Raw genomic sequence first — 14,726 nt, 5'->3', positions numbered from 1 at the left:
ACCCTCTCCCACACCTGCATCTGGGGTCCATACCAGCCACATACCTCCTCTGCCTTCCATCCTCCCTATTAAAAGCCTGCCCCGAACAAGCCCTACTCCCTTGACATACCCAGGCACTGCTCTGAGGCCCTCACCCATATTTATTCAGTTACCCCTCAGGCCAGGAGGTAGACATCACTTCTTATTCTCATTTTACAGATGAGGAACTGAGGCACAAAGAGGTCCCACAGTTAATATGGGGCGGAGCCTGGATTCAGATTCGGAGCCAGACTGTCTCACACCCGCCCCACTTAACCATCCTGCCAAGTGCCCTTTCCCACCCTCTGCCACTTAAACCCTCCCTCTTAACAAGGCCAGAACAAGAACAAGTCCCCTTATTTAGGGTAGCTACAGAAAGATTTATTTCCGCATCTGATACAGAGAAAATTAACTGTGGGCAAGTTGGTGTATGTAGACCAGCGCGTCTTGGGCAGGGTCCGAGGTCTGAAGTCACAGCCTCCCGCTCCTGCGCCCATCGTACACAGACTGAGCCCAGCACGGGCTTCCGACCCTTCCTGGGCTTTCTTCACGCTAACGCACTGGGCAGAGGCGTTTGAAATCCTGCCCTGGCCAGTGGCCTGAGAAAAAGAAGGTGCGGCAGATCCATGCGGGCAGTCCCAGGAGGCGACACGCAGCGGCATTGCGCCGTCCGGTCCGCAGTCCGCAGATCCCAGGCGCTTGCTGCTCTCTGGCGGCGGAAGTCGGGATCCCGAAGACCCAGGACTCGCACCTTCTACGCACCGCGCGACCAAGGGCACCAGCGAGTGACCGAGAGACTCGGGGGAGAGGGCGGGAGGAAGAGGAACGCTGTTGAGGGCCAAGAAGGAGAGGGTCCGGGAGAGAAGCGAAAGAGAACGCGAAGGGCACCGCGAGGGGAGAGGGCGGGCTTGGGCACCTGCGGAGTAGCGTGGGTGGCTTCTGCAGGACCCGAGCGCGTGCCAGCGCCGCAGCCCCCCTGAACCCCAGCACACTCGCTTGCCCTGCGCGAAGTGTCCCTTCTCTCCTGGAGTGTGGCGCCCCTCTCTTGGCCCGGGTCGCCCCCTCCTCCTTCCTGGCCGTGCCCCTCCTCGGTCCCGCCCCCCGCGCCGAGTTGGGAGCGCCGCAGCGGCCGCTGCCTGCACCGCCCGGTCCCGGAGCCGCCGCTTTGCCCTCTCGCCGGGCACGCTCAGAGCGCCGCGCGCGTCGCCGGCCGCTGTTCGGTGCGACTCCACCGCTGGTCTCGGGGAGCCCCGGCCGCCGCCCGGGCCAGGCATCTCAGCTCTCGGACAGCCGCGCTACGCGTTACAGGAACTTGGGCAGGACCCGGACGGGACCCGCGCGCGGAGCTGCATCTGGAGCCCAACGGCTATGCCAGGCGCTCCCCTCCCTGCCGGTCGTTCGTACTGCGTCCTGGCCCGGCCCCCGACGGCCGCGCGTTGAGATGACTTTCCGCGATCTCCTGAGCGTCAGTTTCGAGGGACCCCGCCCAGACAGCAGCGCAGGGGGCTCCAGCGCTGGCGGCGGCGGGGGCAGTGCGGGCGGCGCGGCTCCCTCAGAGGGCCCGGCGGTGGGCGGCGTGCCGGGGGCCGCGGGCGGCGGCGGCGGCGGCGTGGTGGGTGCAGGCAGTGGCGAGGACAACCGGAGCTCCGCAGGGGAGCCGGGGAGCGCGGGTGCGGGCGGCGACGTGAATGGCACGGCGGCCGTCGGGGGGCTGGTGGTGAGCGCGCAGGGCGTGGGTGTGGGTGTCTTCCTAGCAGCCTTCATCCTTATGGCCGTGGCGGGTAACCTGCTTGTGATCCTCTCAGTGGCCTGCAACCGCCACCTGCAGACTGTCACCAACTATTTCATCGTGAACCTGGCAGTGGCCGACCTGCTGCTTAGCGCCACGGTGCTGCCCTTCTCGGCCACCATGGAGGTTCTGGGCTTCTGGGCCTTTGGCCGGGCCTTCTGCGACGTGTGGGCAGCCGTGGACGTGCTGTGCTGTACGGCCTCCATCCTCAGCCTGTGCACCATCTCCGTGGACCGGTACGTGGGCGTGCGCCACTCACTGAAGTACCCAGCCATCATGACCGAGCGCAAGGCGGCCGCCATCCTGGCGCTGCTCTGGGTCGTAGCCCTGGTGGTGTCTGTAGGGCCGCTGCTGGGCTGGAAGGAGCCTGTGCCCCCTGACGAGCGCTTCTGCGGCATCACGGAGGAGGCTGGCTACGCTGTCTTCTCCTCCGTGTGCTCCTTCTACCTGCCCATGGCGGTCATCGTGGTGATGTACTGCCGCGTGTACGTGGTCGCGCGCAGCACCACGCGCAGCCTCGAGGCGGGCGTCAAGCGAGAGCGGGGCAAAGCCTCCGAGGTGGTGCTGCGCATCCACTGTCGCGGAGCGGCCACGGGCGCGGACGGGGCGCACGGCACGCGCAGCGCCAAGGGCCACACCTTCCGCAGCTCGCTCTCGGTGCGCCTGCTCAAGTTCTCCCGTGAGAAGAAAGCGGCCAAAACGCTGGCCATCGTCGTGGGCGTCTTCGTGCTCTGCTGGTTCCCTTTCTTCTTTGTCCTGCCGCTCGGTGAGTGACCCCTCTCCCACCAGCCCCTCCTGTTCTCTCTGGGCCTGTGGCGGTGCCCTCCTGGCACCCAGACTTGGGCGACCCCCACCTGAACATGGAAGGTTGACTTAGCAAGTCCTGGGTCTCCTAAGAGGCAGGTGTGCATGTACCACTTTGTGGAGGGCCAAGGAGAGGCTCTTCGTGCTCGCCAGGTTTGTTTCACAGGCTTCCAACTTTTCTGTCCTTCCCTTCTTCTCTTCCGACTCCTGGACTTATGCTACTAGCCCCTCTAAAAATAAAACGTCTGTGAAAATCTGGGCGGGCAGCTGCCCATATGTGGTCGGCAGTGTATGTGTCCCCCTACAGATCCCCCTCCAGGAGGTGGGTGCATAGAGTGGATGGGCCTACATGCGTTCATTCATGGGCCGCAAGCTCTGACCAGTCAGCAGGTACATCAGCAGATGCCAGAAGCCAACAGCTTTTCCCCAGAGCTCATTGGTTTTGGAAGTTGGCCCCATTTTGAGGCTCTCCCCAGCTGGTGTTTCTGAGTGTTCTGGGCCCTCGTTTCTGAAATCTCCTCTTGGAAAGGAGGAGATTTTGCTTCTCTTTTGAGAAGCAAAGGGATAGGGATAAATTGTCAAACAATAAGTTCACATCGTTAATCGTTATTTCTTGAGCTTACCGAGTCCTTGAGCTCTTCTGGGGAGCTTTCCTGCTTCTTTCACAAGCTGCCCTGCAGTCCTGGGATTTGGGCAGCAGTTTTTAGAGGCTTCCTTCTATCTCTTGAGCCCTCTCTTGGAAGCCTTGGGCCTGGGACTGGGGGCTGGACCAGTGCAAGCAGTAGGCAGGGAACAGCATCTCTGGGGACTAATTTGCCTGGAGTCAGATCCACCCATGGCTGCAACCTCCACCGGCCCACGCCGGGCCTTCTCTGGCTTTCCCAGGCCTGGACCCTTCCACACTGCCAAGCTGAGTCAGGAGAGAGACAGTGGCCTCCTTCCTGTGCCCCTGAAAGCCCTCTCCACAATGCAGCCACAGTGACCTTTATACATTATAAATTAGGTGTGTCACTCTCCTATTAAAAGCCCTCAATGCTTTCCCACTGTCCTGAGAACAAAATCCAAACTCTCTATCATCACCTATGAGAAGGTGACCTTCAAATTTATTACTGTCCATACCAAAATAGGACATTATGAATATTTACATTGGGACCACAGGCTGGAACTGGGGCCATACAGACATGTGGTCCCCCTTCCTACAATGGAAAGCCCAAATGAGAGCCACCTCCGCCTCTGCCTTCACAACCTTCCCACTTTTCTCTGCTCATGCTCCATCCCTCTGACCCTCTCCGGGTTTCTTGCCAAATCCCAGGCCTGTCCTCAGGCCTTTGCTCTTGCTGTTTTCTCTGTCTTTACTGCCCTTCCCAATCCCCCCTGGCCAACTCTACCCTTTAGGTCTTGGCCTAAATGTTCCCTCTTCAGAGGGACCTTCTTGGACCGGTGACCCTCAGTCATGTCCTTGTTTTCTCCCTTGAAGCACAAGGTTCTCTTCCTTCACTAGATCACCAGTTGTAATTACATCTGTGTGCTGCTTGGTTTGTGTCCAGGACTCGCCCAGACAGTGTGTGAGGGCAGGGCTGTGTCACCTGTGTCATCACTGAGTCCACAGCACTCAGCATGGTGTCCTGGTATGTGGGGAGCAATAGAGACCACCGCAGTGAGGACCACAGGCTCTGCGCCACCGTGGGAAAATCCCTTAACCCCTCTGTGCTTGCTTTTTTATCTGTAAAACAGAGATGGGGTGATGGTAATAATGCCCATCTAGAGGGCCATCGTGGAGCTGTAGCTTTTGTAGCAGATACTCAATACAGGGTAAGGAATGAATACGTAACCCTTGAAAATCATCCAGCCAAAGGTCGTTGTAGAACTGGGGCAAGCAACAGACCCTAAACAACACACTAGGAGGAGGAGGCAAGTAAGCAGGGAGGATAAGGTTGGTGCCCGCCCCTTTAGACACGCAAGCCCATCCCCCAGGCCCCTCCCCCCAGCTCCTGCTCCAGCCTTGCCCAGCTCTGCTGGGCTCCTGGGTGCCCTCATTCAATCCCTGTCCCTTGGTTCACACTGGGCTCCTGTAGCGAACGCCCAACCTGTGTAGAATGCCAGCTCCCTCTTTTTTTTTCCTTGTAACTGCCTTTAAAATTTTAGTTTAATGCACAAATAAAGAGAAAACAATAAAACAAGCACCCACATACCTGTAATCACCTACATGGAATAGACATTAACATTTTGCCATATTTGCTTTAGATCCCTTCCTCTCCCTTTTCAAAGAAATAGAACAAGCCATACTAGATCCCCTCCTCCTGTCCCTTCCTCTTTCTCTCCCTCCCTCCCCCACCAGAGATAAATCTGGGGTTTATCACTCTCATACAGATGTTTATACTCTAACTACAAACATCTATATCCATAACAATATATTGTTTTGTGTCTTTAAGATTCACACGAATGGCACCATGCCACGCATATCACCATTTTTTAATTTGCCATTTCACCCAACATTATATAGCTGAGGTTTATCCATGCTGGGCCACTTTCACAGCCGTACATTTGAGAGTATTCCACAATGCGTTGATCCAGCCTCCTGCTGAATGTTAGGTTTTTCTAACTCTTCGTTGCTCCAAGCAACATTGCAAAAGGCTACTGCTTTCTTTGAGGTCCACACCACATGACTCCCTCTTCCAGGAAGTCATCCCTTAATTTCCATGACCCTTGCTCCTTTCTGGCACGCACAGCTCCTTCTCAGTCTTTACATTTCTGCTGCGCCTCACATGTGGTGTAGGGAACTGGGGGGTGAAGGAGGCCTTGCACCCTCCTTCCTAATGGTCTGTGATGCACCAGGCTTCTTGAGTGCCTCTCTGAGTGTCCCAGGGCAGAGCTCTGGAGTTGAATTGAGTTGAATCTGGCAAAGATGAGCAAACAGGACAGAGGCCAAACAAGGAAACAGGGAAACAAAATATTCTGATCCGCCCCAGTACAGCTTGGAGGGCAGAAGCAGCAGACAGGGAGGGCAAAGCCCATTTGGGAGCAGGAGGGGTCTGAAAGCTGTGCAGGAGGGACAGGGGGCCAGGAAGTCCTGACACTCCCAGCACAGGGCCCAGGGCTGGGAGGAGGGAGATGCCTTTGAAGGAACAGGGAACACTGAGCAGCACTTTTGGGGGGAATGTGTATCCCCAGGTGCTGGCATATGTTGGTATGGAGGTGCTAGGTATGTGGTAGGGGATAGAGGACATTGGGAAGTTGGATTCAGGGATCAAGGATGGGGATGGTTGCAGGAGCATGGGGTGCAGTCTCCCAGAAAGAGAATGGGGAGAAGAGAAGAGAGGACCTCAGAACAGAACTTTGGGAAGCACTGACATTGAAAGACCCAAAGGAAGCAGAAAAAAAGGCAGCCAGGAGGAGCAGGATGGCTGTTCAGGTGGCACCTGCCTCCTCCCAGGTCCTGGTCACCACACCAGCTGTGATAAGCACCAGAGATAGAGGGATTGAGAAAGAGTATGTATGCCAGCAAGAAATGGGCCCACATAGGCCCTGGAACTGAAGGCACCCAGTAGGGCCAGGGGAGACCTGGGGTGCCCTCAGTCACACGTCTGCACACAAAGCCAGGTAGAAGCAGCAGCAGCCTAGAGGGCATCAAGAACCTCAGGGAAGGACCCAGAGTCCCAGAGGAACATTGGCATGGTAAGCCATGGGCTATCACCTGTAAACCTGGAATGCTGTGGTCAGGCCGGAGAGGCAGCACCACAGGCCAGCTGCCCTGAACTGTGGGGGCTTCTAAGGACCCAAGTCACTGCCTGGAAGAGACTGGGACACAGATGAGGGTACCTGAAATCCAGAGAGTCCCAAAGAGTGGCTGGGGATCATCCCCCACACCTCCAGTTGCCCCACTTTCCCTGCAAGGAGCAACTGCAGTGCATGTGCCTGAGGCAGGCAGAGGGTCAATGAGCAGCTTAGACCTTAAATGCCCCAATGCTGCAATTTCAGGCAGCAAGGCCAGGGAGGGCAGCACCAGCTCCTCTGGGACCCCCAGGAAGCTGCTGGTGCTGGAGGTGTGGAGATGCAAGTAGAATGCCCCTCATTCAGAGAGAGGGCACCCTCCTGCCCACGTTCAATGTGACACCCATCTGAGCCATCTGCTCTGTGCATAGTGACCCAGGACAGTCCTGTTCCCTGCCTGTGACCAGTGGGATAGCTAGTAGTACTCCCCTTTCAGTCAGAGGTGCTCCACTTTGGAGAGAGAATGTAGGGACACCAATCCTTGGGGCCTATGGAGGAGAGGCTCTTGGCAGCCCTGCCCATGCCAGGTACAATCCCCTGTCCTCACCGCAGCAAGCTGGTGCAGGGCTGGGTGCCATGGAAAATCACAGGGAATTGTCTAAATCTGCCCTCCTCATAGAGATCTTTCAGCCAGATGCCCAGAGGAGCCCAGACTTGTGTGGGAGGGGCTGCAGTGAGAGCCTGCTGCCTGCGGGACTTTCAGGGAAGACCCGGAGAGAGCAGATGTGGCCAGGGCAGGACTGTGTCATTGGGACAGGTGGGCCGGCTGGAAAAGTTCCTGATAAAAGCCTCTGCACCGAGACGCTTTGTGCAAGAATCCCCTGACCCTAGAGGTCTGGGCCAGTTGTTTGGTGTAGAATGCTATTCACCCTCCCCTTGGGTGTGAGGGGACAGGAGGGGCTGGGGAAACCCCCGCAACCCAAGCAAGCACCCATCAGCAGAAAAGCTTCTTCCTCTCCCAGGGGCCTCCAGAGGCCTTCGTGTTTTTACGGCGGCGGCACCTCCCTGGGTTTGGCTTTGGGCTGCCTGGCAAGTTTTCCAGCCATGCCCAGAGGGGGACAGTCTGCCGAGACCTACATACACACACAAACAGACACACATACACAACAGCACCACCCCTGTCATTCCTAGTGACCACTCAGACCCCAGGCTTTCACTCCCAGCTCTCTCTTTTTGGGCAGATCACCGAGCATCACTGGCCTTGGGCCTCCAAATGTCATCCACTCTAAGCAGCCCAGACACTCAGAGCCCAGGGCCTCTCTCAAATGCACCTCAAGGCATACAAGCTGGACAGAAGCTCTGATATTAGAAGTCCCAGGACCATCCAGCCAGTGTCCCCGCCAGCCATCCATGAGCCACCCCTGAGCATCTCTCCTACCTTGTCAGTCTGTGCTCTGTGATAGTGCCTGCGTCCCAGACCACCCCCAGACTTAGATGTCCCATGTGCTCCTGAAACACTCTGCATGTACTTTTGTCACAAGGCACTGTCACTTTGCATCTGAAGATATATTCAGATATATCTTATGAAGTGTGAGGGCAGAAGGCCCTACACAAATTGACACAGAGAAGTAGCAGTATTGGCGGGTTGCTCTGTGGTTTGGGACACCTAAAATGTGTAGCCTATGAGAAGAGGGGTCAAGAGAGGAGGCCAGATGCCATCTGCAGGAGAATGGAGAAATAAACCATGAATCCATAGACTGTACCGCTGTACAACAGTACAAGCAAAAACAGCAAGCTACTGATTGCACAAGGGTAAATTTCATGGACATTGCACTGGGCAAAATAAGCCAGGTTGAAACTAAAAGTGTATATAGTTTATGATTCTGTGTAGATGAAGTTCAGAAACAGGGGAACTAATCAATGGTGATAAAATCCAGGATAGCGATAACCCATCTGTGTGTGTGCAGTGAGTGGTATTAACTGGCAGAGCATGCTAGAAAACTTTCTGAAGGCCTGGGACAGTTCCACACCTTGACCTGGCCAGTGATGACATTGGTGCATGCATATGCAAAGCCATCGGGCTGTGTGCTTCAGATACACACGTGACTGTCTACATGTTATGCCTTCATTATAGCAAGAGAGAAGGCAGGAGGAGGCAGGAGGGAGGGAGGCTGTGAGCCGTGCTGAGTAATTGGTGTCCAGGCTGGAAGGCATACTTTGGTGGCCCCATGTGGAGAGTAGATTAGGTATATGTGTCTGAGAGTCGGCCAGGTGCTAAAGGACCCACCTTCACAGGCTGCCTGAGGTTGTGCAGGGGTCTGTGGATGAAGGGGAGAGGTGAGGGGTGCTTTGTGGTAGGTTCTCAGTAATAGCATCATTGTCTCCTGGCCCCAAAGCCGAAAGAAAGAGCTGGCTTTACACCTCCTATCTGTGATTTTGTGGCACCTGGCACATAATAGGTGCTCAGTAAATGTGTGCAGAGGAAGGAAACGGCAGAACCCATGTTCTCTTCCCATCCTACCATGCCAAGGGTCTGGGTGGCAAAGCACAGTCCTCCACTTATTTATTATTTTCATTTTATTTTATTGTGGCAAGAGCATGTAGCTGAGATCTACCTTCTTAACACATTTTGAAGTGTAGATATCACATCATTAACCACAGCACACTGTTGTACAGCAGATCCCTAGAACTAGAACTTACGTATCTTGCCAAACCGAAACTTTACACCCATTGACTAGCAATTCCAAATTTTCTGATCTGCTTTCTCCCTGGAAACCACCATCCCAAAAGTCCTGCAGATTCTCTGTGAGCTCTGACTCTTTCTCTCAATCCTTTTTCCTTTCCAAGGAGCCTTACTCTTTCAGTTACTGCTCAACTCTCCTTGTCTCCGACCTCTCCTCTGCCCACACACACAGCACATTGACATGTCCAGAACTTTCTTAAAGAGTATTCTCCCTCAATCCCATGGGGCCCTTTGTCCTCAGCCTTTCCCCACTTAGCACTGAAATCTTTCCTCCCTTTCACCTATTTGTAAGCTTATTCTTTGCTACTTACCATCTTAACTCTTTTTTTAAAAGATTAGTAGCTAGTTTTTTATTTTATTTTTTGAGATGGAGTCTCACTCTGTCTCCCAGGTTGGAGTTCAGTGGCATGATCTTGGCTCACTGCAATCTCCCCCTCCCGGGTTCAGGTGATTCTCCTGCCTCAGCCTCCCGAGTAGCTGGGACTACAGGCCCCCGCCACCACGGCTGGTTAATTTTTGCCTTTTAAGTAGAGGCAGGACTTTACCATGTTGGCCAGGCTAGTCTAGAACTCCTGACCTCAGATGATCCTCCCACCTCAGCCTCTCAAAGTGCTGGGATTACAGGCATGAGCCACCTCACCTGGCCAGGATATTCTTTTTTTTTTTTTTTTTTTTTTTTTTTGAGACAGAGTTTCGCTCTTGTTACCAGGCTGGAGTGCAATGGCGCGATCTCGGCTCACCGCAACCTCTGCCTCCTGGGTTCAGGCAATTCTCCTGCCTCAGCCTCCTGAGTAGCTGGGATTACAGGCACGCGCCACCGTGCCCAGCTAATTTTTTGTAATTTTAGTAGAGACGGGGTTTCATCATGTTGACCAGGATGGTCTCGATCTGTTGACCTCGTGATCCACCTGTCTTGGCCTCCCAAAGTGCTGGGATTACAGGCATGAGCCACTGCGTCCGGCCCAGGATATTCTTTTAAAAGTTAAGAGGGCGGTGGCTCAAGCCTGTAATCCCAGCACTTTGGGAGGCCGAGGCAGGTGGATCACGAGATCAAGAGATCAAGACCATCCTGGTCAACATGGGGAAACCACTAAAAATACAAAAATTAGCTGGGCACAGCGGCGCGTGCCTGTAGTCCCAGCTACTCAGGAGGCTGAGGCAGGAGAATTGCCTGAACCCAGGAGGCAGAGGTTGCGGTGAGCCGAGATTGCACCATTGCACTCCAGCCGGGGTAACGAGAGCGAAACTCCATCTAAAAAAAAAAAAAAAAAAAAAAAGTTAAGAGGGTCGGCCGGGTGCAGTGGCTCACACCTGTAATCCCAGCACTTCGGGAGGCGGAGGTGGGCAGATCACCTGAGGTCAGGAGTGTGAGACCAGCCTGGCCAACATGGAAAAACCCTGTCTCTAAAACAAAAAAAAAAAAAAGAAGAAGAAGAAAATTGAGTATCCTAACCGGCACAGTGGCTCACACCTGTAATCCTAGCACTTTGGGAGGCCAAGGCGGGTGGATTACCTGAGGTCAGGAGTTTAACACTAGCCTGGCCAACGTGGTAAAACCCTGTCTCTACTAAAAATGCAAAAATTAAAATGAGCTGGGTGTGGTGGCAGGTTCCTGTAATCCCAACTACTCAGGAGGCTGAGGCAGGAGACATCGCTTGAACCCAGGAGGCGGAGGTTGCCGTGAGCCAAGATTGCGCCATTGCACTCCAGCCTGAGTGACAGAGTGAAACTCCGTCTAAAAAAAAAAAAGAAGAAGAATATCCTGACAGGCTGGTCCTGGTGGCTCAAGCCTGTAATCCCAGCACTTTGGGAGGCTAAGGAGAGTGGATCGCCTGAGGTCAGGATTTTGAGACCACCCTGGCCAACATGGCAAAACCCCATCTCTACTAAAAAATAATAATACAAAAATTAGCCAGGCATGGTGATACACACCTATAGGTCCAGCTACTTGGGAGGCCGAGGTGGGAGAATTGCTTGAACCCAGGAGGTAGAGGTTGCAGTGACCGAGATCATGCCATTGCCCTCCAGCCTGGGTGACAGAGCAGGACTCTGTCAAAAAAAAAAAAAAAAGAATATCCTGACATTAGCCTTGATTAGAAGGCCTTTTTCCACCTGCCACATGCATCAGCCCCACTCAGGGTAGCTCCTCCCATTCTCACACCCGCACCCAGAGCTAAGGGCACACACTTCTCTAGGTCTGCCTTTGACACTGTCACCTATGGCTGTCAAATCCTCACATTCAGAGGGCTCTTTTTTCTTTTCTTTTTTTTTTTTTCCAAGAGACAGGGTCTCTCAGAGCAGAATAATGGAATGAAATTTTTGTTTAAATTGTTTTTTTTGTTGCTGTTTTTTTTGAGACGGAGTTTCGCTCTTGTTGCCCAGGCTGGAGTGCAATGGCACGATCTCCGCTCACCGTAACCTCTGCCTCCTGGGTTCAGGCAATTCTCCTGCCTCACCCTCCTGAGTAGCTGGGATTACAGGCACGCGCCACCGTGCCCAGCTAATTTTTTGTATTTTTAGTAGAGACGGGGTTTCACCATGTTGACCAAGATGGTCTCGATCTCTTCACCTCATGATCCACCTGCCTCGGCCTCCCAAAGTTGCCCAGAGTCTATTGCAGTCGTGTGATCACAGCTTACTGCAGCCTCAAATTCCTGGATTCAAACAACCCCCGACATTTCAGCCTCCCCAGTAGCTGGGACCACACCTGGCTAGGGATCTTTTTTCCATCCTTTCATTCACTCCTGTATGTCAGTTTGTTCCTCTCCTCTTTCTTCTTATGATCCTTCAATCTCTCTCCCATCCCCCTACTAGTCCTCTGGCTGCTCCTTCTCAGTCATCCTCAGAGACCCCTCTCCCCTTCAGATTCACATTTCCAGACAAGCCCTCTTCAGCTCCAGCCCCAAGTCCAGCTCCAAGGTCCCAGCAGCCCCTCAGATGGCCTGTATTCATTTCCGGTTGCTGCTGTTACAAATTACCATCACTGAGTGGCCTCAAAGAATGTATTACCTCCCAGTCCTGAAGCAAGGAGTCCCAACATCCAGACCTCAGCAGGGCTGCATTTCCTCTGGAGGCTCAAGGAGAATTCTCTGCCTGGCCTCTTCCACCTTCTAGAGGCCACCAGATGCCTCGGCTCGTGGCCCTGCTGCTTTTGTTGCCTCATCTCCCTCTCTGGCTCTGAGCCTCCTGCCTTCCTCCTTCCTATCTGAGGACCCTTGTCATTACTTTGTCCCCATCTGGATTCTCCAGGATAGTCTCCCCATCTCAGGACCCCTGTGCCATGGAAGGTAACACTCACAGGTATGGATGTCTCGAGGGCATTATTCCATCTACCACATTCCCACGCCCCAACCATGCTGTCCTCCTCTCCCAGGCCCACCTTTCTGCTTCACCCCTCAAGCCTGCCACTCCCCACAGCTTCTTCATCTTGGCAAATGGCATGTCTGTGTGTCCTCTGGAGTCCAAGCCAGGAACCTGAGCATCAGCCTCAGTTTCTCCTCATGCCCCACTCAGACACTCTGACCTCCCAAACACCCCTTCAGTCTCATTTTTCCCATTCCCACTCTCCCACCTTAATTAACTAATTAATCACAAGAACAGATATCCTGCGTGCCAGGTGCTATTCAAATCCTTTTATCCCACTGACAGTCCTATGAGGTAGATGCTATTAGCAGCCCCATTTATAGATGAGAAAACTGAGGCACCAGAGAGGTTGAGTAATATGACCAAAGTCCCCCTGCTTATAAGTGGCAGGTGCGGCACTGGAACCCAACCACTTTGGCCCCAGAGTCCATGTTCTTTCTTGCCTGGGACGGAGGTCGGGCTGGGGCCAGGATTGAGTGTTAGTTGGAAGCCATGTTTTCAGCTTCCCATCTCACCGAAGCCCTCAGCCCCTACACACATCCCCCAGGCTCACTTCCATGCCTTGGATGCTGGCCACGAGGGGATTTTGAAGACTTCCATGGGGCACGGCCCCTTCCTGCATGGCTTGATCCTCTCCCAGACCCTGGCAGACCCCCAGAGTCCCTGAGGAAGTCTCTGAATTCCTAAGCCCATCTCTGGCCCCACCATGCACCCTGTGTGCACTCAAGGCTACGACTTCCCTCACTTTGCAAGTGGTCACCTAGGAGAACAGGGTCTTAAGTCCCTGAGAACCAGTGTGGAGCACAGTGGGCAAAGCCCAGGCAGCTGGGTGCTGGGACTCCCGGACAGCACAGTCACTGCCTGGGAACCTTCTCTTCCCTGGTATTAGTGCTGCTCGGCTCACCCCCAGGAGCCATTTGTCAGTGTGGCCCCAGAGCTGAGAGGCTCATGCTTGGATCAGGGTCCAGCCTGGCCATGGGGCAGAACTGCAGCCTTGCTCACTTAGAGCTTGGGGTGTGGTCATTCCAAGACCACAGATCAGGAAATAAGTGAGTTAAGAAGTGACAACAAAGAGGAGAAAGAAGGGGGAGAAAGAGGGAAAGTGGGAAGAGAGAATGGAGAAGAGAAGAGAAAGAGTCAAAGAGAAATGGGTAGGGCCCGGTGTAAGCCTAGAGGAGGCAAGAGGATGTGGGACAGGCCTGTGGCTCATCTCCCCACCTTGAGCTCCACCAGGCGCCTCCATGGCCCTAGGAGTTACCCTCCCTTCACCTGCTCCTCAGCTACAGAAGGGAGTCCGGGGCCAGCCCCAGGTAGCTCAAGGATCCCGAGGATCCTTGGAGCTCAAGGTAAATGTGGGGTCACAGAAGGACTTCTGACCTATACCTGGTGCATCTCAAGTGAGATGCAATTACCTGTCAGTTACTCTCACCACAGAAGACTGGTGATGCAAGGAATGTGAGAGACTTGGCTTGGCACAGCAAGCCCCACAGTGCCTTCAACTCACTCCCTCAGGTCCTCACAATCTATCCAAGATCTGGACAGTATCCAGATCACCCCTTCCTGACAGCCTTCCATGATTGTGTCCCCTTAAAAATGTCCTTATCTCTTACCACTCTCCTCCTCCCCCTCTCCACTTTGGCAGTCCTAACTTCCCAGGTTTCTCTCCAACTTGTCGGGCACCCTGCTGCCTCAGGGCCTTTGCACATGCCCTTCCCTCTGCCTGGAATTTTCTTTCCTCAAATAGATGCATGGCTCACTCCCTCACAGGGTCTTCAGGTCTCGGTTCAAGTGTACTGTATTAGAGAGGCTTGCTGACCCTTTATAATGTAGCAAAGAGGCCTGCGTACGGCAGAGGTCCCAGCCTATCCTGGGGAAGGCTGCTACTGAGCTCCAGGGTCAGGGCCATTGCGTGAGCAGCTCAGAGAACTGGGGGAGAGGAAGGGAGTCCAGGGCTGGGAATTCCTTCTCTCCTAGCCTGCTGGCAGGGCGGGAAGAAACCTGAATGTCTAGAAGGATGGGGTATTTTTACTCCTCTGTATCTCTGTGGCCAGGGGAATGGCTTCCTGTGGACAGAAAAGTCCCAGTGGAGGAGAGGGTAGGAAGATGGGGGAGGCTGGGGTGCAGCATCTGATATTTCATGGTCATCTACAAGTTATGAGCAAGGCTGGCTGTGAATTCTGACAATCTGCCAAGAACAAGTTCCTTCTGGTGATGCCAAAAGGGCGCTATTAATCACACAGTCCGCCCCTTGACTTCAGCGCCGTCTGTCCTCAGCGAGGCTTGGCCAGTTGCTCAGCT

General features: G+C 54.2%; 1 protein-coding gene across 1 annotated transcript in view; it reads left to right on the top strand.

Moving 5' to 3' along the window:
- Positions 1 to 1,126: 1,126 nt before the first annotated feature.
- The window catches only part of ADRA1D (adrenoceptor alpha 1D), a 28,324-nt gene continuing 14,724 nt past the window's right edge, over positions 1,127 to 14,726 (top strand). Inside the window, exon 1 of the mRNA XM_002747323.6 lies at positions 1,127 to 2,573. Coding sequence (XP_002747369.1) covers positions 1,460 to 2,573 — 1,114 coding nt within the window. The 5' untranslated portion in view covers positions 1,127 to 1,459. The remainder of the gene's footprint in view (positions 2,574 to 14,726) is intronic.

Source organism: Callithrix jacchus, chromosome 5 (genome assembly GCF_049354715.1).
Source record: "Callithrix jacchus isolate 240 chromosome 5, calJac240_pri, whole genome shotgun sequence".
Taxonomy (NCBI): domain Eukaryota; kingdom Metazoa; phylum Chordata; class Mammalia; order Primates; family Cebidae; genus Callithrix; species Callithrix jacchus.
The sequence above is the reverse complement of the archived record's forward strand: the minus strand, read 5'-3'. Positions and strand labels throughout refer to the sequence as shown.